Here is a 24837-nt window from a genome sequence, read left to right on the forward strand (position 1 = left end):
ATAAAAAAAAATAAAAGAAATGAGGTCGAATTTTTTTTTAACCGATTTAGGCCTGCATGTCCGACACACCTTCCGTGTTGGATAAAATAAAAGGACAGACACATAAAATACTGACATATGTGTCAGCATTTTATGAATCTGTCCCTTTGTTTTATTCAGACGACAATAACATCACACCATCGTGAAAAAGCTGCCGATCCACAAAGTGCGAAGTTAAATGAGCGTGCTAAAACAAAATTCTTCTTTTGTACTCTTCATCGAAGAGTACTCCTTGCTAAAAAACAAGGCTCAGTGTTTTGTTCTCATTTTTTAAAAAAGCGTTCTTATACTACAAGGACACAATCTTAATTACGTACAGGTTGAGGAACCATCACTTTTGTACCTATGTTAAGTCCCATAGTACTAGCATTATTAAAAGTTCGGGTTTCGCGTTCTAATTTACAGATTGGCTTACAGTGCGTTCATTCGACCGGAAGAAGAGATGTATTGCCACAAAACACTTGTTCACCAGAGTTAAAGTGGTATCAATTCGGCTCACCAAAGACAAAAATCTGCACTAACTATTGAAGTTCCATGCTCCAACACATAACACCTGTAATAACTTGATAATTACTAAACATTTTCACAATCATCAGCCGGCTTTAAACTTCAGTATAGGAATAGGACCGGCAGCATGTACCATTCGATTGACAGCTCTAATTAGTTCATTCTTTTGTTCATCTAAAGTCTTTTTCTCTGTTTGTCCCAATATAAGCCTCGCCACGTGTTCTTCGTGTTTCTTGTACTCGTCTTTTCTAGTAAACATTCCACATATGATTTTGTCGTAAATTGATTTATCTTTTGTCCATTCATCGCGCAACTGAATTTTTCCTGAACATAATCGATGTAGTCTTGTTGTTCTTTTTTCTCCTTTTAAGGCCTTTGCTGTGTTTGCTGGAAATAAGGACATAAGCAATTAGGCTTTCAATTAAACTTTGTGATGGTGCAAGTTGCAAATAAAATCCTGCTTTAATGTGTTCCATGCAATAAATGACTATACACACTTACAAATTTAATTTAGGAGAAAATTCTTCCGGCTAAACTTCTAGTCAGTAAATGTTTTAATCGACTGTTACCGAGAAATTGCATAATTTAAGGTGTACTTACGGTTCCCTTTTGGGTCTCCCAAAAGATATTTAAGTAAAGCTGCAACAGAAATGTTTAAAGTTGTTAATGAGGTATATCTGGATAAGTGTAAACCATTTTAATTCATATGGAGGTATGCTCACTAGGCCTCATTTCGAAACAAGATTAAGAGTTTATAATTTATGTATTCGAATGTCAGTTTAGGTCTCAAGTCGATCAGAGCTGTTTAAATCTTACTGTTGAAGTTTGTTTTCGAGTCTTTCACAAATCCCTGGTTCCTGTTTCGATAGGAACGACACAGTTCTTGTGTACTTCTTGCTTGACCAAATAACTTGCTAGTGCCGTAAAGGGTCTTCCCTGAAACCCAGAAGGAAGCTTCCCTGGCGGACACCGCAACCAGATGGTAACCTTTTGACAGGCAACCTCTTTACGCCCAGAATGCTGTTTACCGATTACCATTATTAATAATAAGCAATTTACTGTACCCAAGGTAGTAGATACGTTATGTATGTGGAACTACGTCGCTGACCATAACTCTGCTAGACATACAAGCTGATGTTTGCTCTCACCATCACAACTTATGTTAAGCGCCATATCCATTCACAAAGATACTACAGTATTAACCCGCAAGTACGAACCTATTAATTTTTAGGCTAGCCTAAACAGGTTCTTACATAAAGGGTTATTAACACAAATTTAGTCTAAATAGGTTCTTAATAGGTTCTTTATTTCTGATGAAAAAAATTCAATATTTTTATAGGGAATTAAGTGGTATTCGGCCTATTCCTTGTATAAATTTTGCTCACTACATAAAAGCTTATGTAAAAATGAAACACTAATCATTTAGAATATGACACGATATACGTGCACAGTAAAGCTTTGTCCAAACTGACCCAAACTTATTTCCCAAAAGTAAACACTTTTAATCAATTTTAGAAAATAAGAACCTGTTTCCAAATTTGAGGCTAAATTAATAGAATAGGTTCTTATTAAAATGGTATCTAATTTGCAAATTTTTGCCTAACAGGTTCTTTAAAAATGTTAGGTTCTTGCTCTCAGGTTTTTACTGTATTGTAGCGAACTTAGTCCAGGGGGCTGGGAGTGAAAGAATGTCATTCCTTTTGAACATCATATCTTCTTACCATATTCCCACGGGCTTCGTCTGTCGATTTTTATCTCACGTTTTTGCACCCTTCTTATAGAACCTAAAAAGAACATAGTGCACAGATACCTTACTAACCAAGCGCGAGGGCCGTACTGAAAGCCCTCGGCCCTAAGTCTTGACAGTTCGAACCGAGGGCTGACATTCTTTTAGTACGGTCCTGAACGAGATTGGTTAATAGGAGATTTATCATTTTTACACCACTTTACGATTTTTGAAATAGCTGCAGAAACTAGATCCGCCCCAATACATTAGTCGATGTTCGTTATGGTTCCTTCAGCAATTTCAGTCTTGTTATAATTTTTCTTCTTTTTTTCATTTTTCCCTTTCAATTTTTAACCATGGAAATTACTTTAATAAGTAATAAATAAAATTTTGTATTATGTGGCTTAACTAAAACTGTAGCTTAACAGTTAAGGTCCAAACCCGTTGAAACAAGGACAATTAACACCCAGTATCTTAGAGTGTTCATCCCCTAAAGTGAGCAATCGTTTCTTTCTCCTTACTGTGCCATAGCTTGTCATACCAACTTCAAGGAAACAGCTTGAAGGAAGTGATCATACATGGAAATAAGGATGATAATTAAGTTCCTGATGTTTATGACTAGGCAATACTGTTTTTTTACATTTTTTTCAATCTTGTCTTACTACCCGTCGAAACTTGACAATCTTGTCAAACACAAGTAGGAAACATGTTTGAACAAAGAAGATCAATGAGGCGTTAAGTGTTCAGCTTACCCGCGGCGACCACCTCCAGACATGCTATAACTGCTGTGACTACCACCCACTTCATTACCTTGAAAACATGGCGTGAAGCTTGATATTTTATCCTAAACCGAAAGAAAATCAGCTTATGATAACAACCAGCATCAATTAAATTAACAAAAAGGCGTGTGCGTGCACTGTAACAAAAAGGCGTGTGCGTGCACTGTAAGGAATTCATTTTAACACCCCCGTTTGAACCTACTCCTCGTCCTTAAAACCACGCAGCATTTGTATTCCATATTAAGGTAAAAACTATTTGTTAGTCTTTGACTGCAAATCTTCAAAAGTAAGGGACGATCCATTGCATAACTCACGCATTGATAGTTTTGAATTAAATTCAGCCGACGGGATGTAAATAGAGAGAAAACTGATACTTAACCGCGACACCTGCCATGAAAAAATGATCCCAGTTATACAAAAGAAAGAAGACCTTTTACTTACCAAAACGTTTCCCTTCGTCCAACCGAAGTCTAGTCGCTTTCAACACGGAACAGTAGTCTTAAACACTGTCATTTCTCCTTTTACATTTTGCGACATACCGGCTACTTTTAGTCGTCCTAGTTTTTTTAATGACGTAATGTTTTGCCACCAACACAAGCCACTCGCTGATTTTCTCTCTTCCTACAGGTTACCTTTGAGCTTCATTTGCCTTGTAAGCTAAAAATGGCTCCTGTTTTGCTCCAACTAAGTTATAAAAAATCTATCTTGGTTTGTCCCTCGTTTTTTCATTTGATGTGCTATGAATGGAGGCGTATGAACTAGATTCTATTACGGTATACCTTACAGTCATTAAAGCGACAGGTCGTTCTTGTTTCAACCTGTTGTCATCATATTAATAGGCGCCAAACCTCAGGTAGACGTACTTTTAAACGCCTCCTATGCGTTTGAGCCCAAGATATTTCAAGTTTTCCTTGTACCACATTAGAATCACATCATTTCTGCATTTCAATGGATTTTTCTTGGAACAACGTTCTCAAAACTAAGGCAGTTTAATAAATGTAAAGGACAAAGTAAGTAATCTTCATTGTTCATAATAAATATACCGGTAGTAAGGAGGCCAAAAATACTTCAGAAATCGCGATGGCGAAGCCTGAAAACAACGTGAGGTGGAAAATTAATTTATACTAGCTATTATGTAGATTTGCTGAGTTTGAAAAAGTGTTTATTTCATTAAAAACATGCAAAGTTATGGTGAAAATTAATTTTCCACTTCACGTTGTCGTCGGCTTCGCCGTCGTGATTTACGAAGTATTTCATTGGGCACCCGGAGAGTGCGTTTCGTGAAACACGTTTTGCTTTCTGGGGAGGACATAGGCAGTGATTTTGACAAATCTGGGTGACAATTGCATAAATTGTCCCGGTTGGTGGTACAGATCGAGGTAAAAGGCTAGTTTTGAAAAAATGGTCCACGAACTAATCGGACTCATGTTAGGCCAGACTTTAGTTCGAAGACTGTTATCTTGAGGACCGGGAGCCGGGAGCTCTGACGAAAGAAAATAGAGGAAGTATATTTTCGGCTAAAACCAGAGGTGGTTCCAGAGTTAGATGCTTCAGTGTTGACATTGCATTAAAATAAAGCGAGTGAAATACGTTATCATCCTCCATTTGATCAGTTGATGAAAATAGTTCAATCTCAGTCCCACAATGCTTTTAAAAGCGTAACTGTTCGAATCTTTCGTTCGGGACTATATCAATGTATCAAAGTTGTAAAATAAAAATTTTGTTTCTAAAGATGTGATTGTTTAGATGTTGTGCAGGACAACAGTGCCGTCAATCTTGTCCCCAGAGGCCGCGATCCTTCTGGTCTGCGCCAAGGATCGGAACCTCTGGGCTAGTCTGAAAGCCCGCCAAAAACACTGTGAAATCTGATTGGCTGTTAAAAACTTGTTCATTTCATCCACAATCGCACCGGAACCAGGATTTCCTGGGTCCGGTTTTGGATTCATCCAGAGCCATTGAGTTTCCCGACCGCTGGATAAGGGGAACGCAGGCTCTTGAAACGAGCTTGCAGTGCCGTGCTAAGAGCTAAAACGAAAAAAAAAAACAATGGATATCTAAGAAAATAATAAAACATGATCAGGGAGAAGCAAACATACTAGTGACTTTGTGTACAAAGAGACATAGTTTCTAGAATGTTCAAAATGTTATTCGAAATTCAGCTCTTGAAATTTGAACATGCGCGTTGTGTCGTATGCCACATTTCCGCCATAAGGTCATGTGACCAAGAGGTGCAGACACCACCAATAAGCTATGGATCGATTGGGAGCAAGCTATAATTTCAGCTTGTGATTTATTATTATTTATACTCGTGAAAACAAAGGAACCGTTTATGGAAAGCCAAAAAAGTTCTGTTGTTGTTTGTTTTTGAATCTCACGCATTGATTCCCGCACCTGTCATTCACTGACTAAAAGCGATCCTTCTTTCGCATGTATGGCACAATAAAGTATCTCCAATGCGAAGTAATAAAGCAGTTTATCTGCAAGAATGGTCATAGTTTTTAAGTTCGAAGTCAGCAGGTGAGAAATCACGAAACAATGAGCACAGTTAAAGCGTTCCTGAAGCAAAGAAACTAGAAATACTACCGCAATTAAAGTAATTTTTAACCATTATCGCCTTAATTTCAATTGATTTAATCATAAAGTTGATGTTGGGGTTTTTAATTTCACTAGCTCTTAAGCCGATGTTTTGTGAACTCAAAAAGCTGCAGAGCGCAGTAGTAAATATTTAATCTTGATAAAGTTTAAAGACTTTCTTGGTTCTTATGACGTCATTTATCGGAAATGACCAAATAGGAAAAGTTTACGAGCCCTCTTTGTTTCGGATTTTTATTTTTTTGAACGGTAAGTCTCTATTTTATTGACGGTTTGGCCACACGAATGTATATTTAGATATAAAACGTAGATTGTGGACGTTCGTAGCGAAAACAAGCATCATTATATAAACAATGAACAGTCATTACAAACAAAGTAAAACGACCTGCTTCTCTTAATCAATTTGGTGTAGAGGATCGAAAAAGGGGATAATCCCTTAAAGAAGCGGAAACGTTTAGAACTTTTTACCGATGCAATTTGTTGTCGCTTAATATTTGGTAAATGTTTTTCAGTAAAACCTGTCATTATTTCGCAGAACATTCATAAATTTTGGTGATAAACTTCTATCGTTTTCTTAGCAGGTACAAATTTGCGATAAATAAACAATAGCGAGGAAGGAAAGGCCGTGGAATGAACAACAGACTTCTTCTAACGTGCCTTACGTTATGTTTGTCGCACACAGGTAAGTTGAACGATGAGCAGATACTCAACAAAGTCTGGATAACAATATACATACAGCTGACTTGTTGTGAGATATGTTTGTGATATATGTATTTATCTCCCTGCTGTGCTTCAGGTCGCAACAAAAGTTATGTCTCCCGTGCGGACCTAGTTGCGTCTTGTTTAATTTGTTTATGTTATTATCTGTAATTATTATGTTTTACTGTTAGGAAGATAATGTCAATTTATCAGTTTTCCTACTCCATTCAGTTGAGGTTATGTTGTGTTGTCATACTTGATTTCCTGTAAACCATCCCAGAACTGAACAATGAATATTGAAAATGTTGCTACAAAAACTAATTCAATAGTCTTTTAACTGACTGCGAGACCATTTTCTCGCTGTTATAAATCTCTTCATATGTATGCTGTCATTTTTAAAATTATTATACCGCGACACGGCTGAAACAACACGGCTGAAGCAGTCTGGATAGAATGTAAATTGCTATTATGGCCACCAGAGTATCAGTTATTTTATTTTCTAATGCATTGAATGATGTGCAACACAAAGGTGTGCTTTTAGATATATATCGTAAGTCTGCATATGCCATGGGCCGGATGTAAATTGACCAGTGTCAGTAACAATCTTGAATTGCAGCAGAAAAAGCAAAGTGAGAGTGCAACAGGTGTTACATTGTATTTTATAATTCGAGAACTCCTGTTTTCTTACTTAAAACGAGGTGACTTTACTTACTCTCTTGTTAAAAAATAATAACAATGGAACTGCGTCGCTTTCCAGGTATGGATAGATAGTGTTTTTGGATTGCACTTGACAAGAAAATGAGCCAGTCATTGTGTTCGCTAAGTGTGGAAACAAAATATCGTCACCACAATGTTAAAGAGGAGTTAACTATGTTTGAAGACATTTTGTCTCAAATGTTCAATTGAAGAAGTTTAACTGATCCATGGTTTTACCATCAAACATTTGCCGATGGAACAATCAAATACTGAGGAAACCAAAATTCCGCTCTATCGATACAGCAGGCGCTTAGGTACAGAATTGGACGAATTTTGGTGGCAATAGAGCCAAAGTTATCTTAAAAATCACCAACTTAACGAACACTGAAGACATCTTCGACATAAATTTTCTGTGCCCAAACATATAGAAGCAAGTTTGTTTCTGTGACCCTTCAAAATTTGTTTTATGTTTTACATTCGTAAGTTGGTTTGTCTGTTATCTGTTGTCCTGGAAGTTGTTTATGTTTGTTTGTTCGTTGGTTTGTTTGTTTGTCTATTTGCTCGCTTGTTTGCTTCTTTAGATTTATCTGGAGTGGTCGAGGTCTCAGTTATCCAGGCTATTTTATTTCGTTCCTTTGAGTTGTAACCAATAGTTCTGATTGACCCTTTTTCTTCAGTTCTCTCGGCTCCTCTCGAAACTTCTACGGAAAAGTCTGGAGCAGAAGAAGGTACGTTTCCTTGATACTTTTATCTTTATATTTTGCGCATGCAAAATTAATTTGTCTTTTCAGAGACAAGGAACTCGAGGACTGTTCGTTGAGATGAAAAGGTCACCAAATACTTCATGAAATTTGTGAACTGCTTGCTTAAGTTAACGGGTTCATTTGAAAATTCGTGTTCATTATCGATCACTAGATAATTCGGCTCTGATACACCAACAAAATACAAATATTTTCATGTTTAATTCGTTCTTAGCACATCCGGCGACTCCAAAGTCGGTAAATCTGGAAGACAAAGGTGAGTGAATTTTTTCGAACGATGCATGCGGAATACAGATCACCAGGTGGAGAACAAATGCCGGACGCATCGAATGAGTCGGCGAGAGGTGCATGCTTCTATTGTTATGGCTTCGATGTAGGTCGAGTTTATGCATGAACCCTGATAACGAAGTTGCACCCAGATAGCATTCCAGGTGACACTTCACACCGTTCACATAATCGCTGTTTTTTCCTTTGTTGTTCGAGAAAACACAATGTGTTTTGGTCCCAAATACGTCCAACCTCAAGCGATATCTTGACGATTTACAGCGAGAAAAATGTACAATACCCCAAAATTTTACTCCTTACAAGTCAAATTCAATGTTTTTGATGTCTCCTTCTCTGTGGATAAGTACTTTTACGTTGTCGTTTTTTTTTTTGCCAAGAAGGCAATTTTCCTTTGTGAGGGTAAGGCTGTAATGGCAGACTGATTTCATTACTCATTACTGAGAAACCGTTGTTTTTCAAGTCTCAATAATACAAATTGTGTTTTGTATTTCTAGTTAAAGAAGCAGTACAAAAAGCTGAGTTAGACGCTAGTCTTGCCGCTCAAGATGCGGTGAAGCACGGACATAAGGCCGAATCAAGAGTTCAAAGCATCAAAGAGTCGGCTGAACCGAGTCACGGAAGCAGTGATGAGACTGGGAAAGACAAGCCAGATCTGCCTGTCAGAAAACATGCAAATTTAGGCACGCTTTACATGTCTATTTAATTTCTCTAAAGAAGTAGCAGACATTTTCTCTCCTTTGACAGCTCGTTTCAGATATTCAGATAAGATAATAAGTCGTTTTTAATTAAGAGTGGGAAGCAATCTAAAATTGCTGTTGCTTTTGCTATGCTACGCTCTATGTTTGGTTTGAAAAACTTTCGCCACCTATTTATTCGATTTAGATGCAAAACCAAACTCGTCGCGTCTTGGTCAGGAGAGTTTTCGTGTATTTGCATTGTGTTTTCACTGGCTTATTCTATTAAATTTTTTACTTTTTATTACGATTGCTCAGTGTTATTCGTCCCGTGTTGGTCTAATAATTCTTGATAAAAAAACGACAGAACAAGGCGTATGGAGGCCGTTTTTATGTGGCGAATATTTCGTGAACATCGTTTATTTTTACGAGATAACATTAATAATAATGATAATAATAATAATAATAATAATAATAATAATAATAACAATGACAATGATAATAATAATAATAATAATAATAATAATAATAATAATAATAATAATAATAATATTAAGAGTGGCTCTTCATCTTCCAATACTACCTAAAATTACGGTTTAAGAATATTAACAATATTAAAAAATAATTAAAAATAAATAAATAACATCATATACCTAATATACAGAAAACATAATCCTAAACTACGAATTTATAAAAATAAACCTCCAGTCATTTGGATGATGGGAATCCCTGTCACTGCCACTGGAAAGTTAAGGTGTTAACTCTGTCAATTAAAAACAAAACTCACTGAAAACTAAACCGTGTAATGTTTTTGCCCTGATACCTTGCAGATCATGGATATTGGTAAAAGGAAGCGTGTTTGTCGCAAGTTCCTTTAATAAAATTTACGAATTATGCGTTAAAGCTTTTTTTAAATCCTTCTGGAATGAGTTACCCTTTTGAAGTGTTGCTACGTTTTGTGAGGGTCTTTGCATTGTACTTGTTCAGTTGTTGGACATATTAAAAACAGCTAACGACTGCTTAAATTTAACTCGCTGCTAATTTTATTCTGGTTCTATGCTTTTTAGTAAGTGACGTCGACGAAGGACCTCACATAAAGCGAGTAAAAGAGCATAAAGTGAACCGAAAGCCAGGAGGAATGGGCAAGATGATGGGATTGGGTGAGCTGGGAGACCTTGCAGGCAACAACAATGCGTACAAGGAAGACACCAGGTTGGAGGATCGTTTGGCCATGGAGGCTGAAGAGGAAAAGAAATACGAAACAGGAGAGGGATATGGCGGTGGAGGAGGAGGTGGGGGAGCAGGGTGGGGAGACGGAGGAAAGGGTGTCAACTGGGCCACAAACATCCAAAGACAGGACGCTGCAGAGGTAATGTTTATTAACAAAGGACAACATGACTTGAAGAGATTTTTTTAAAAGAAACATGCCTCCAAACTGTTCATTACAAAGCGTAGCCAACAACTGGACCATGCGTTCTATTTAACCATTGTTCCTTTCCAAAGTACTGTGCGCATTTAAAACGGACAGTTCTTGATTCTTTTACGGTAAGAGCCTTAAGCAAAAATGTCGGTTCACTGTGAGGTTAAAGATTAATATCGCATACCACGTACATTGACAAAAACACTTTTAACGTTGATAACACAAAGCTGTTTCTTGTAAAATTGACAGAAACAAAGCATTCAAGCCCAGGTCGCCTCTGAAAGTGCTCATGAGCTGGATGAGATCCAACGTGCAATCGCAGCAGAGTCCCAGTCATCACGCGGTTCTGCATCAATTGGCAATGGCGGTGCTTCAGTGGTTGGTGGAGCTCCTGCAGGGGTAAGAGAATACATTTGCCTTGTTGTCGTCGTTGCAGTACAAGGGGGGGGGGGGGGGGGGGCTCGTTGCAGTTATTTTAATTAATTATGAATAAATAACAAACCGATTCATTTCCTATGCATTATGTAAGAATGAACGAGTGCTTTGTTGATTAAAAAAAAATAGGCACGCGCAAGATGAAGGTGCGAGCTGCATAACCAATAAGAAATTTTGAATGCAAAGAAATTTCGAGCCCATTGTTCCGTCAGCAAGTGCATGTATTCTTTAACGCAGCATTACTAAGTGCGTTGGTATACCCAATGTTGTCAATGCCGTTGACGTCGATGTCTCACAAGTTCCATCATTGAAGAGCCCTATAAAAACTATTTTTAAAGAATTAACGTTAAACAAAATGATAGCAGTTGCCCATATTTTAAATATAATGTCTTGCGCAGTTGGCGAACTCGATTGTTCTCGAGCTGTAAGTCGTTCTGAAAACATATTCTAAAAAGGCCATTCAACTATTAAAAAATGCAGACATGATCTTTTGAAACAAAAAAGAAGTCCATTCCCCGGGACCATTTCATTCCAAAATGTGTAGATGAAATAAAAGTAGAAATAGCCACCTATTCAGTGTCAGTGTTTGGAATCCGTTGCTGTTCTTGGAATATCGCGTGGGGTTCTTCATTGATACTACAATCTGTTAACCGTCTTCTTTTTGTAAAAAAGGCACAACAAGAAGGTATGCAACAGAGAATCTCTAGCTCTCCAGAAGAAGGAAGAGGTGGTCAATCAATGGCCTTTGTAGGAGGTCAACAAAAAGGAGTAGTCAATCCTTCTGAGAACCAAGGTTAGCACATCAGTGTACTGTCGTGTTACCTGTGGGAGGGGCATAGGTCGTTGACGATTCCTGTCAGTCTTATCCTGGGGGTTTTACGAGCTTTCTTATATTTAAAGTAAGAAAGTACAAAGATCCAATTAATATACTGATTTATCTTAAGTAATTCAATTAATCTTAGGTTACCTTATCTAAATCATAACAAAATCATATCAGGTTGACAAAAGTAGAAGGTATTGAAGGACCTTAAGGCATGGCCAAACGGTGCTGCAAGTACACGCAAGTTGTACTTGCGTAGAAACTTGCGTTTGGCAGCTAAGTGGACTTGCAAGTTTAATCGGAAGAGCAGGCAAGTTGTCAAAAAGCCATTTCAGAACTAACGCGCTGCGATTCGGTTTTTAAGGCAAACAACAAACATTGCAATGACTTATGTTAGGTGGCCAAACGGTGAAAAACTTACGCTGACATGCGTGCAAATTTGACCCTGACCATTAAGCCAGTGTACGCAAGTTAACTCTCATGCACGCAAGTCCTGACCAAACGGAGTTGCCAGTAAGCTTTCACATTGCGTCTACTTGCGACTCCGTTTGACCAGTCCTCTCACTATTTTCCTTTGCAATACATTAGTTTAAAAACTTTATGTATGCTTCAAATGCACCAGACAGCCTCGAACATAACAAGTTCAAACAATGCTGAGAGAAGAATGATACCGGATCTCCGATCAAGTTGCTTGTATACGGGCCAAGTATGGACAGCAGCACTATCGCTATTGACACATATAATTGTTTGAGCTCGTTGTTTGTCGGTCTGTTCTTAAGTATTTCGATTTGTAAAGTCCAAAAAAAGTCTTTCTGTTCAACAAGTTTTTTAAATAGCTATATTTTAAAATGAATTGCACAATTGTGATTAATATGCATGTTCTAACTGGACGTCTTGTTGAACGTGTCTTCCTTTTGCATGCCTGCATGATGATGGACACATTAAAACCCTGCCCACGAAGGAGATTTTCAAGCATATGCTACACCTTATGCATCCGAACAATCATCTTTTGTACAACCAGGTTGGTTCAACAAACCGTTCATAAAATTTATGGAAATTGTGGTTTTCCTTTTTTGTTCCTACGAACAAAAAATACGTTAGTCATCTTTAATAACGGTGTGTTTGAATGACCCGTTTAATTGTTTGTTTATAAAATTCCTTCAAAGAAATCTCAAGCCTCATTCATCAAGCAGACAAAATGTTACCAAACGAGATGAGAGGAGGAGCCTCCCAACAAAGCAACATGGAACTCGGTAGTCTAGGAGCACGTGGAACCCAAGATTTGAATGGCGGCATAGGAGGCTTTGGAGGTCTTGAAGGGGCGCAACAACTGGGTGGACAAAGTCAGGCAGCACCAATGGAACAAGCTCCTCTAGGAGGAACAGAAAGAACGGGTTTTGGAGGGGCGATGGAGGCAGGTGCAATGGGACAGGAAGCGTTAGGACAAGCGGCATTGGGAGGCGGTGGAAGATTGAGTGAATCTGCGGTAAGCCGCATGACTGATGGATCCCTCCAAGGGGGTGGACCCTTACAAGGAATGCAAGGTGTTCAGGATGTTCAAGGAATGCAAGGCATGACATCCGCCTTCACAGGAGGACAGCAAGTCCAAGGTGGAATGTTATCCGATGGTGGTGGTGTAAGTGCTCTACAAGGACAAGGCATGATGGGAGGCGGTCTTCAAAGTAGCAGTCTACAAGGAGGTTTACAAAGCATGATGGGTGGAGGACTAACAGGGCTGCAGGCCATGGGTGGTGGGGCAGAGTTGGGACAACAACAAATGTCATTTAAAAAGGTCAGTGAGCACTTAAAATGCCTATATATATGTACTAGAGGATGCACCAATTCACTGTCGCCTAGCTTTCTTCAAAGGCACGCTGGCACTGCTATTCTCTTCGATAAAAGCTTTGCTAAATTTACAGCTCTTTCAATAGTCATGCTACTGGTCATTTAAGATAATTCTCCAGCATATGGTAGTCTTTAACGGACAAGTAGTAATAATAGTAATAAACTCGTAAACAAACTTAATGGGTGTTGTATTGAAATTGGTTGTCTTTTAGAAGGTACAGATATTGAATAATTTTGTGTTTCATTACTGTGTTCCCTGTTAGATGATTGGTGTCCGCACAATAAAGAGGCATTTATAATGTTCGTAAACATCCTCTTCATTGCTCGGTCCTGTAAATTGACTCCTCATTTGTTTCACCTTCAAAACAAATATTAATTCCATATTCAGACCCTTTGTACTAACACGAATTCCCAATGTCTATATCCTATAAGACATTTCAGAGTGTAGTACCGTAGGGCGAGACAAAATATGAAATATAGAGTAAAAATGTACAGCTAGCGAGCCTACACACGAAAAGGTGTAATAAAAGATTTATTATCCAACGTTTTCTTTCCCAAATTAAAGTCCTGAATTTGCACGTTTTTAGATCTTTGGCGCGGTAAGGAGGAATAAGAGAACTACATGGAACTTGCGGGGTACAAGTATATTTATTATTCAACAAATGCGCGCGCTGCACATATATGGTCAAAATGTTAACGTAATCTCTCATCCGTACATAACAGATATCCTACGTTATTATTCAACAGATGCGCGCGCTCCCCTTTTTTTATTTTTTTTTTTTTCTTCTTCCTTCTTATTTTTCTTCCTTTTTTTTTTTTTTTGTTTTCTCCCTTTTTTTTTTCTCCCTTTTTTTTTTTTTTTTTTTTTTTTTTTTTTTTTTTTTTTTTTTTTTTTTTTTTATTATTCTTTTTTCTCTCTTTTTTTTTTTTTTTTTCCCCCCCCCCCCCCCCCCCCCCCCTTTTACCATTTCCCCTATATATACGTAGGTTGCGAAGATTCGTCCGAAATCTTGTAAAGCGCTGCACAATTACATCTGCGAAATTATCGAAATCTGCGAAATCGAAATAATCTGCGAAATGTGGTTTGTTGAGAATTTGTTGAATAATAAAACAATTATCCTGCTCAATCTTGCTGAATATCGTCTAATTTTAGCCAACTCGGCCTCGGCACCGTCGGCTAAGTATCAGGCGATATTCCGTGCGATTTGTATAGGTAATTACATGATTTCGAGTGCAATTTGGAATAAATCAGCACGAGTAAATTTGTCAAAGGCTAACCAAATTGCACAAGCCCGTAGGGCGAGTGCAATTTGTATTCTTTGAAAAATTAACGAGTGCTGATTTATCCCAAATTGTACGAGAAAAATCATGTGATCACTTGTTAATAACACACATACCTGTACAAAAATTTCACTTGAAGTGGATGACAAACAAAACGTGTTCAGTGGCTTACCTTTTCGATTCGTTCTTGAACATAACGTAGATGCCAGGCTTTGTAAAATCCAGATACCGCTGGGGAATTTTAAATCTCTCTGTCATGCATTATCAGGTGCTTTTATCCTTATTCAGTTGTATTGGTTTGGGCTGAAATGTCCAACTTCAATTCACGCTTGTAATTAATTCACGCTTTCTTCTTTACGAGCCGTCGCGTAAGAAAATCCACGATTGGTAGCTTTCAGTAGTTTTGCAAAGCCTCTCTTGTGCTGTACAAACGTCCAGTTCCTAGTACTTTGGTTTATATACTTATAACTTTCGTTAAATCGGTCAAACTTTTCATGAATCGTTATGTTTTTACTCGATTTTTGCTCTCTCAAACACTCCGACATCGGCCGCCATTTTGTTTTGGCGCGCTTTCCGACTTTCCTGTCAATCAATTTAATTTCAACTTTCTGCGCTCAATTTCAACTTTTTGCACTCAACTTCAACCTTCTGCACTATTTGGGATTAATTGACGTGCTCTCAGCCAATGAAGATGCAGAAATTTTTGTATGTATATTATTGCGCAGGATAATTGTTAATTATGAGATGTACCGTTTCGCGTGTTATTTGTACTCCACGAGGCGGAGTTGGATAATAAAAACACTAAGTCACATTAAGCTTGCACTAATAAGCAATCTTTGTAAGCTACAATCACTTGCAATTCTTCTGCTTCCATTTGCGCTGGCACTTTTGTTAATCACCAGAAGTCTGTGTACGATACGATGCTTTGCAACTTTGTCTCTTTTGCGCAGTTATTGTTTTTGAAAATTGCTTGCAGACTCCATATCCTTTTCAGGCATAATTTATGACACTCAATGACAAACTGACAAAGCACTTACCGACTGATGACTTACTTTTATCCTTAAACAGTCCACAATAACAAGACCAAGTGACTTCCAGGTAACAATATGGCTTTATTTTACTGACAGTTTCAATTACACATTACACCACGAGCACAAGTGAACGACGTTTAAATGCGATTTCAAGTTACAGTTTTACCTCAGTTGGGCGGACACCATCATCATCATTTTCACTAGTTTGTTTTATATTATGTTTATTATTATTATAGCTACTTACATACAAAACTCCTGCACTCAAATATTCCATTTTAGTGTCTGATTAATGAAATAACAATGAACTTACCATAATTAAGCGTGCTGTAAGAAAGAGCACCTCTATTGATTCTTCGTGACTACTTTGAATTCACAACAAGCAAGTGTATTTCAATTTCCTAGTCACTCTATCGGAAAGAACATATGCAAAAGACATACTATATAGTCATTCTAATCTAAGACTATTTCCCAGCGCTCCAAGACACATCAAAAGGAAGATACCAAGAGTAAACATAATAAAACATCGCAGCAATACAATAAAACTGCAAAGAGTTCACTGCCAAACAAGCAGCTTTTGGAAGACAGAAAGACAGTACCGGAAAAAAAGGTTGGTGTAGCATACTCTTATAACATGTATTTAAGTTCTCCTGATATCTATTTTTAAGTAAATCAGTATTTATTATTATTATTTAGTTATTTCCATTCTGGAAGCACCTTTATAAACCTGTCATTATTTAAAGTCACTTTGCAATGTCGAGGCGCCAAAACTTCCATTCAGAGCAATTCCATTCTGTCATTTTAAATCTGTACCTTAACTTATCAACTGATAACTAGCACTGTATGTTAATTGCTAATAACAGCAATTGCGTGGCTGTTTTAGCTTCTATTTCTATGTTTTCTCTTTGTTATTTTGTATTTGTAATGAAAAGAGAAATAAGTTTACTCAGAAAAAAAGCATATTGACTTGAAAATTGTCTACTTGTAATAGCTTGTAAGTGTCAGATTTAGTCCTACTTTCGCTGCAAGAAAACCCTTGCAAAATTTGGATTTACGAATCCCCATATAAATAAACATGGCCCTATTCTCCAAGAGAATTAAGGATTAAGAGGATACAAATAAATTCAATAACTTTAACATTTTACTTACTTTTTGTGTTTCACTTCAGTAGGAAATTTATATCAACTGTGCCTATGTTTGTCCTGTTTAGAGTAAAATGATGAAGAAGCAACATTCGAAACACTCGAAGACGCTGTGAAGCCGCCTTATCCCATTACTTGGCGAACATGCAGAAGGAGGATATAGAGCCGATAAGCTTTGTTAGACCCTAACAACATATACTGCAAGATGATGTGCAGTTTTTTAATAACATTTGTTTTGAAACAATCGGTTAAAAATCAATCAAACGAAGAACAACTGTTTTCCACTGGAGGCAATTCATAAACTTATTTAACATGACCCGTGTGTGATCAACAAGGCCAAAGTCAAGTAGTAAACGTTTAAAGTGTGACATTTTTTATTTGATATTGTCTTAGAGTAAAACAAACGTGTATAAATAAATACAAATACAGAGAGGAACCCTTTGACGGTTGTTTATTGCAGTTTCAAGGACTCTCGCCTCTCCCTCCCTTTCCACCTCTCCTTTCCCAAACCTTTTTACACACAAACCTCGCAAATGTGTTCCAGACGTCGGTGCATCGGAGCGCCCTTTTCCTTTCAAACGGTTGTACTACTATCAATTTTGACACCACCTATCGTTTCAGTTACCCTCCACTCAAATTAAGCGTTCAATAAAATATGTCCATATTTAAGATTTTTTAAAGAGTGTCTGGACCATTTTTGTCTTCACACAGTGAGCTGTCTTAACTAATACTCCTTTCTTTGCAGTGACTCTGAATTAGTTTGGTTGCCGGAATTCCTTGATTTCTTTGTCCGGCCAGTTAAACTTTCCGTAATCGGAAATGTTTATTCTGTTTCAGCTTTTTTCGCGACCGAACAATGACAGCGAACGTCAAAAATTATATGGACCCAACATTTACAATTCCGTATGCGTAAAAATAGCTGCTAATTAAAATTCTCACACACAAATAGTAAAAACTTGATCTGTATTATCTCAGTTTGACAACATCGTTTTCTAGAAATGATTAAATTTCACTCTGCACAGTAAAAGTAAGATCCGTCAGAAATTATTTTTTATTAAATTTTCACGGGCGGTGATCCGAATATCTCAAATGACGAAAGGAAAAAATACATAAACTGGCCATGTAATCATCTCGATATACCGCATGTCCCAATACTCAAATGACAATACCATCCTGATTTCGGGTTTTCGATTAATCAAAAGATTAAGAGAGCTTTCTATTTTATTCCTGTAAAAAGATATATAATTACTTTATCCTTGAGAAAAAAGGAAAAATTATTTATGATTGTCTAAAGGTAATGAAAATAACAATTACATTTATTTGATGCAAGAAAACCAATTTGTGACCTGTCTTTTTCTTCATAGGGCGGCATCATATGTACATCAAAATTTAGTGTTACGTTCTCTACATTTCAAGTGGAACTCCAAATTTCGTAAACATTAATGTGAAATACCTGAAACCATTTTTATAGCTTCGGCTTCCTGATCATGCATATCGTAAATGAAGATTTCCTTTTGTAAAACAAACAGCTCAAGTGTCTCCTCTCACGGCTAAATGCAATGTATCCAATCACGGGATCTCGGTTTTAATTACTCGTCTAAGAGCAGGTGTTATCCTGATTGAAATTTTGTTTTCTTTATTGAAGACGGAAAAACGACTTTACAGATTAGATCCGCATGTTTCTGGAATTAGTTTGATTTCTGCGCATCTAATTATAGCCTCAGAAGGATGGAAAATTTAAAACTGCGATTCAAAATTAATCAGTACTTGATGGAAAAGTTTCTCAATTGCAATCGCCCCCAAATTTGGAAAAAAATTTAAAAGTAACTCCAAGGGGGCCTTTGTAATTTGCTGATATGTCAAAAGCGATTATGCTGGGAAGCAGTATCATTATTTGCGATCAAAGTAACCGCTTTCAATATGCCACAGCCGTGGCACAATCTTCTTTCCGGATACGTAGGCGTCATAAAAACGTAAACAATTCTTAAAAGACGTTTATTTTTTCTTGCAATCACTTCAAGTAGTGTTTTTCGGCAAGAAGCATGTATCGAAAAGTTAGAGGCATATGGCAATGGCAGGCTTTTGTTAGAACCAAGAAGACATAAGTTTCCGCATACGTATAAGCTTGGAACAAATAATAGGTTGGCGTTATTGTTGATTAGCCATGATTTACCAAGCCAATTCCTTTCGAATCGTCTTCGCTTTGCATTTAATGCTGTCATCGGCTAGTTGTCATCACTCAAACCGGAGTGAAGCTTTCCAAACAGGGGATCTCATTCTTGGTGGACTATTTCCCGTACATTCGTATTGCCCGAACTCTTGTCATGACAAATGCGGCGATCTGCGATCCCAAGATGCGGTTTATTTTACCGAAGCCATGATTTACGCCATTGATGAAGCAAACAGGAATTCAAATATCCTTCCAGGGATTTCACTTGGATTCAAAATCCTCGATTATTGTTCAAAAGACGTTATTGCTTTGGAAAAGGCGTCTAATTTTCTTCCCTCGTGCTCAATGTCGCAACCGCCGCCAATCGTTGGAGTTGTAGGACCATACTCAAGCAGTGTTGCTCTTCAGGTTTCAAATCTCCTTGGACTTTTTAAGGTGCCGCATGTAAGCTACGGTGCTACCAGTCCACTTCTCAGCGACAAAAACCGTTTTAAGTATTTTGTACGAACAGTCCCTTCTGATGCAGTGCGTGCACGGGCCCTGGTTGATCTTTTACTTTCAAACGGCACAAAATATGTATCTGTCGTTTACTCGGACGATGAATTTGGCAGAGAAGGAAGTAAATACTTCACACAAGAAGCGGAAAATCGTGGCATCTGCATTGGTACATCAAAGGCACTTTCACAAAGTGATACACTGTCAACATTTGATGAAATAGTAAAGGAAATCACTCAGAAAATAAACGCCAAAGTTATTGTTCTCTTTTGTTCCAAAAGCGATATAAGTTTACTTTTTAATGCAGTGAAAAATCTCGGAAAGCAAAGCGTTTTTCGATGGCTCGTTGGAGGAGATTCGTCTGAAATGTCGGTTTATTTAAATGGAAACGAAGAAATGGCGAAATTCATGGTGTTATGTTCTCCTCGGAATGAAAAGGCAACACATTTTGAAAAGTGGAGAAACGAAAACAACGTAAGTCGCAATCCATGGATTTCAGAAATCAGGCTGCAAACTAACAGGTCAAAACACGAAAATGTCTTTGTTTCTGTTTATAAGGGAGAGACATTTTCCGCAGATACATACATTCAAAGTGTAATAAACTCTGTGTATACTTTTGTCAACGCACTTGACAAAATCCATAAAAACTCTTGCAAGAATACTTCAAATCCCATATCATGTTTGCAACTAGAATCACAGCGACGAAAAACACTGCTTGATACTATTCTTAACGTAACGTTTGAGACTCCAAATGGAAGAAAAGTTGAATTCGACAAAAATGGGGATGTTTCAGCTGAATATGACTTACTAAGACCACAGAAAGATGAAAATGGAAAATCGTGGAGCCTCGTAAAGTTAGGCCGCTGGGGTCCTGAGACAAATGGATCAGGTCCTGTTACAATGAGGCTATTTGAGGACACAAACATACTGCCTCGTACCTACTGCAGTCGTTCCTGCAAAAGAGGAGAGCGAAAAATAGCTATCGAGGCTTGTTGTTGGAGATGCGATCCGTGTAAACCCAATGAGATTACGAATAGTAAACAAACAGAGTGCACGCCGTGTGCCCGGGGTTTTATGGTAAGCTAGACTTTACTCTTATAAACTTTATGTAATTTTATGATCGCTCTTAGGAAGAATTCTTACTGGCCATGAAGGCTAAATTAGCACTTGCTACTTGTTCTTTTTAAACAATAGAGTGTTTCTGACGAGGAACAATCGGCTGATAGTTGCCCTGCGGAAATGTGATGTTCTGAAAACAAATATTAGTCCGAAAAGCGAAGCTTCGAGGGCTTAAATGCTAGTTTAAAGAGCATCAAATTTCCAAGGGGCAACTATCAGACCGATAGTTCCAAGACAAAAACACTCTATCGTTTTTGTTGTTCACCACTAAATTTTATTCCGCGCGCCCATTCAAAACGAGCATCTTGAATTATGTTTTACTTTTTTAATTCGCTGTGAACTCATTTATACATCTCGGTGGAGAGAGGCACAGTGAGAGTAAAGTGTCTTGCCCAAGAACACAACAAAATGACCCAGGATAAGGCTTGCACTCTGACCGCTTGATCCGACCACCGTACCTCTCACAAGTGACGTAAAAGGCTTCGACTTATTTGTGTATCCTTTACTTGTTTTAGCCAGACATCAACAAAACAAAATGCCTGCCTCAACCTGTCGTCAGCGTGGACCCGTCGCCATCCTTAATCCTCTTCACTATGTTGTTCTCAGCCTCTGGACTCGTCTGTACATTGTTTATCCTGATCCTGTTCGTCACTCGGAGGGATCACCCAGTCATCAAAGCATCCAGTCGCGGGCTTAGCTGTGTTTTACTGGTTGGAATCATGGTATCATATGGAGAGGGTTTCTTAGATCTGATATCACCAGGTAATTTCTCCAAAACTGGTCATGAACCCATTGTCAGCTATGATATAACCGTATTAACTGAAAGTTATTATTTGAAAAGCTTAATTAATAGGCAAAGGAGCAAATAAATTTTAGTGTCAGCCCACGATTTGAGAAGCAGACGCTTATTCCCTCATGAACAAGCAACGGTTCTCTTAGATAAAGGATAGTAACCTTGCTGAGCTCATGAAATTCAAAGTAACAAGGATAAGCCTTACTAACTTTTTTCCCAAAGGTTAATCCCAATATCAATAAAATATGGCTATCATTCTTAACACTGGATGCTAAGTGAAAGATTTACACAGCTTGCGCTCTATCCCGTACTGGAAACCTGCACGGTGGACCCAGTTTTGCTATTCCTGCAGGGCCCGTTCAATTTTTAAACTACCCAGCATTAATTTTGTGGATGAAGGGATTTACATTCGTGTATCCAAAAAGACTTTGCCTATATGACACATCCCCTTATTAGATGACTACACGAGGCATTGGGAACAAGGTCATCCATTGCATCACATTACACCCAAAAAACTACAGAACGAATTTGGCAGAACTCCAACTCTATTGTTTCTGGCAAGACGCACACTGAGAATGCTAGTTGTAATAATTTTTCTCTTTATACAGATAAACGTGTGTGCAGCTTAAGAGGGTACACCTGCTTGGGTCATGTCACGTGTTATGCTGTGATGTTCTCGAAAACTCTGAGAGTGAATCGTCTTTTCAACTCTTCCCTCCGTGAAACTATGAATCCAACATTTGTCAGCACGCGCTCCCAACTGGGACTGATTGGATTCATCATGGGACTAAGTGTGGTTTTCTCCACAGTTTGGGGCTTTTTCACGTAAGTATCTGGCGAAAACAAATTGTACTGTTATACTCAGTATCTGCACATTAAACTGATACGACTATGATTCTTGTTTTTGTCGCAGATACCAAGACAGTGTTTTGAGAATCTACACACCGGAACAAGTGGTAGTCCAATGTAATGTGACAGACGTGTGTGCGTTGATCACTAATTTATTATATCTGACCCTTCTTGCTTTGTGTGCTGTATACACTTTCAAAACCCGAAAACTTCCCAAGCAATTTAGAGAAACCAAAGGCTTAGCGTTGGCAATTTATTTGGCTGCCACATTGCATCTCATTGTTTTAGCCATCGTTTGCACGATGGATAAACAGAGCTTGCTTCGAGGAAGAGCGATCACCTTAAGTCATCCCCTGGTCGCATCAGCTGTGTTTTTCCCGATTTTCTCACCAAAATTATACAGTGTAATTTTCCGTAAGGGTAAGATAGTAACTAAAATACAAAGAAAGAATTATTCATCCGGAAATGTTGCAAAAGATTATACAGATGGTTTCTGGTTACGAATAAGCCAATCAACTCCAGATCTTCTCCGACGGCGCCCTGATGATAAAAGTAATCTTCCTTTAGGAGAATTCCCTGAAGATTCAAGCCGAAGCCATGCCGAGTCCCTAGCGACCCTCTCCGAAGATTCTCGTAGCCGTGCAACATCTACGGATACTTTACGAAGTAACTTTGGCTTGTTGGACCGACGTACATCAACTAGTGAATTGAACAGAAGAAGAGAGGGAGAGGCTTACCCGATGAACGAAAATAACTCTAATCATTTCATTTACTCCACTTGGTTATAAATTATTTGCATGTAAAAAAATGGTGCAAAATTGTCTGTAACGAATTGATGTGAGTTAAAAACCATAATGCCTCCCACGGTAAACCACACTGATGGTGCTTTTCGGATTACCAATCACTGCGGCCATGTCTTGATTGCCAATGAACTATCTTTATTTTTACTGTATTAAAGCGTTGTTCAAAAATGAAGAACCCGGATAAGGAAGTTGAATTACTAGATATAATTTATTACACAGTAACTGTTTATTTGCATTTCTTTAAGAAAAAGAAAAAATAACTCCAGTTCGGTGTAGGCCCTTACCTGTTGGCTTACAACAGGGATACATGAGTGAATGGTAAATATAATGTTAATGTAAATAAAAAGGGAGGTCATAAGCAAACAAATAACACGTGATCAGTCTATCCAATATTCCGTAGGGTCCAATTCCGGTACTCGTCTATAGATAATATATAAGGACCTTTAGATACCCCGATTTGTATTGCGGGAACAGACAGGGATGGGATACCATCATTTTCATATATAGTTACGATATATGTGTAGTAGCCATCGGCTGCTATCGGTCCGTTTCTCCGGGGTAAACGTGGTTTACCCGTGCATGATTTGGTACGAGTACCAGTAGTTTATCCGTACCTATACACAGACAACGGGGTATCTTAACGTCCCTATAGGCTTGTGACCAAACAAAATCTTTGACTGCAACATTTACAGCAGCTTTTTCTACTTCATACTGTAAACCAGCTCTTGTTTTTTTTTTACTTACTCACTGATTCTGCACAAGCAGGGGCTTCATGCAAAACCTCATTAACTATCGTTAAATATTTATCCAATAGCTACTAAAGCTTATTTAATCAATAAATTGATGTCTATTTAACATCTGGATTCGTTTGTGAGTAGTAAAGTCATGTGTGGATACAAACACCTGAAAATGGTTTCGATTTTTGTATTACCCGCCCATACTGCGCCTTCAAATAACACGCCAACTTGCGTTTTTCGCTGCTTTATTGGTAACAGCAAATAATCCTTACAAACAAATGCTTCTTATAACCCGGAGGGTACTCCCTCTCTATAGTATACGGGGAGACTCCGCTCGAAAGGGGTGCCTTTTTCAGGCTGTAGGTATATAATAAAAGGAAAGGGATTTCACGAGTTGAAGCATAAGGGAAGGGAAGACTGTCATTTAGGTTTTCGAACGACCCAACGGCCACCAAGCGGTCGATTCTGTTTAGTATTTTAAGGATTTATCCAAGTGAATAGTGGATGAATAGTGATTCCTAGTATTAGGTATCGTGAAAGGGGTACTATTTTCCAATCGAAAGTATACGAAAGGGTGCCTTTTCTGTCGAAAATGGTACATGAAAGGGTAGAGGTTGAGACCTCGGGCCGGAACCTCCCCGTATAAATTTTTTTGAGTACCCCGGAGAGCTGGGCACAAATGCCAGCCCCGAAAGGTAGGGACAAAAACAGAGGAACAACAGAAGGGCGCACACAACTAAAATTGGTGATATATTCCGCTTCTTGTTTTTCATGCGAGTCATTTCGAGTAGAAAAAATGTTCCAATTTAACAATGCCAATTATTTTAACAAATTATGACTAAGCCCTCGAAAGATGGTTTTACTTTGAAAATAAGTCAACTGTAGCTCCTTGCCTCCTTTTTGAGGATGTCGACTTTTTTTTGATGTCGACCCTTTTGTAGATAGAATATGATATGGGCCGCACTGAATTTTATAGTAAAACGTTTCGTTTTCCCTTAAAAGCACAATATCTCACCAAATTGAATGAAATAAGCATTAATAGAATATTCAGAGAAGGCAATTAAGGAAAGCTGAAAGGCATTTTTGGAATGTTTTTAGTCGTCTTTAATGGAGCGCTGATGTATGTAACCTCGAACTAAGGC

General features: G+C 38.1%; 3 protein-coding genes across 9 annotated transcripts; 2 read left to right on the plus strand and 1 right to left on the minus strand.

Moving 5' to 3' along the window:
* Positions 1-408: 408 nt before the first annotated feature.
* Positions 409-3996, minus strand: LOC144661449 (uncharacterized). Its single transcript, XM_078522224.1, has 5 exons — positions 3493-3996; positions 3025-3116; positions 2268-2330; positions 1147-1185; positions 409-933 (listed from the first exon to the last, which is right to left on the minus strand). Exons 2-5 carry the CDS (start codon positions 3077-3079, stop codon positions 632-634), a joined length of 459 nt encoding a protein of 152 aa, XP_078378350.1. The 5' UTR covers positions 3080-3116; positions 3493-3996; the 3' UTR covers positions 409-631.
* Positions 3997-5829: 1833 nt separating this feature from the next.
* Positions 5830-17165, plus strand: LOC144659782 (uncharacterized). Of its 7 annotated transcripts, none has more exons than XM_078520286.1 (13): positions 5830-5892; positions 6225-6325; positions 7716-7766; positions 8014-8055; positions 8579-8764; positions 9826-10127; positions 10428-10577; positions 11286-11406; positions 12395-12454; positions 12600-13225; positions 15628-15657; positions 16063-16197; positions 16798-17165. In XM_078520286.1, the coding sequence occupies exons 2-13, from the start codon at positions 6274-6276 to the stop codon at positions 16843-16845; spliced, it is 1803 nt and encodes a 600-aa protein (XP_078376412.1). In that variant the 5' UTR covers positions 5830-5892; positions 6225-6273; the 3' UTR covers positions 16846-17165. The 7 variants fall into 7 exon arrangements, with proteins under 7 accessions (XP_078376412.1, XP_078376411.1, XP_078376414.1 ...); XM_078520285.1 differs by having other exon boundaries at positions 5834-5892; positions 6222-6325; XM_078520287.1 differs by lacking the exon at positions 5830-5892 and adding an exon at positions 6039-6140 and having other exon boundaries at positions 6222-6325.
* A 1656-nt stretch (positions 17166-18821) lies between these two features.
* On the plus strand, positions 18822-23877 carry LOC144659995 (metabotropic glutamate receptor 2-like). The gene is made up of 4 exons (XM_078520536.1): positions 18822-20471; positions 21029-21275; positions 21915-22131; positions 22220-23877. Exons 1-4 carry the CDS (start codon positions 18894-18896, stop codon positions 22941-22943), a joined length of 2766 nt encoding a protein of 921 aa, XP_078376662.1. The 5' UTR covers positions 18822-18893; the 3' UTR covers positions 22944-23877.
* Positions 23878-24837: the final 960 nt, after the last annotated feature.

The sequence above is a fragment of the Oculina patagonica genome, chromosome 7 (assembly GCF_052425735.1).
Source record: "Oculina patagonica isolate OP01 chromosome 7, crgOcupat, whole genome shotgun sequence".
Taxonomy (NCBI): Eukaryota; Metazoa; Cnidaria; class Anthozoa; order Scleractinia; family Oculinidae; genus Oculina; species Oculina patagonica.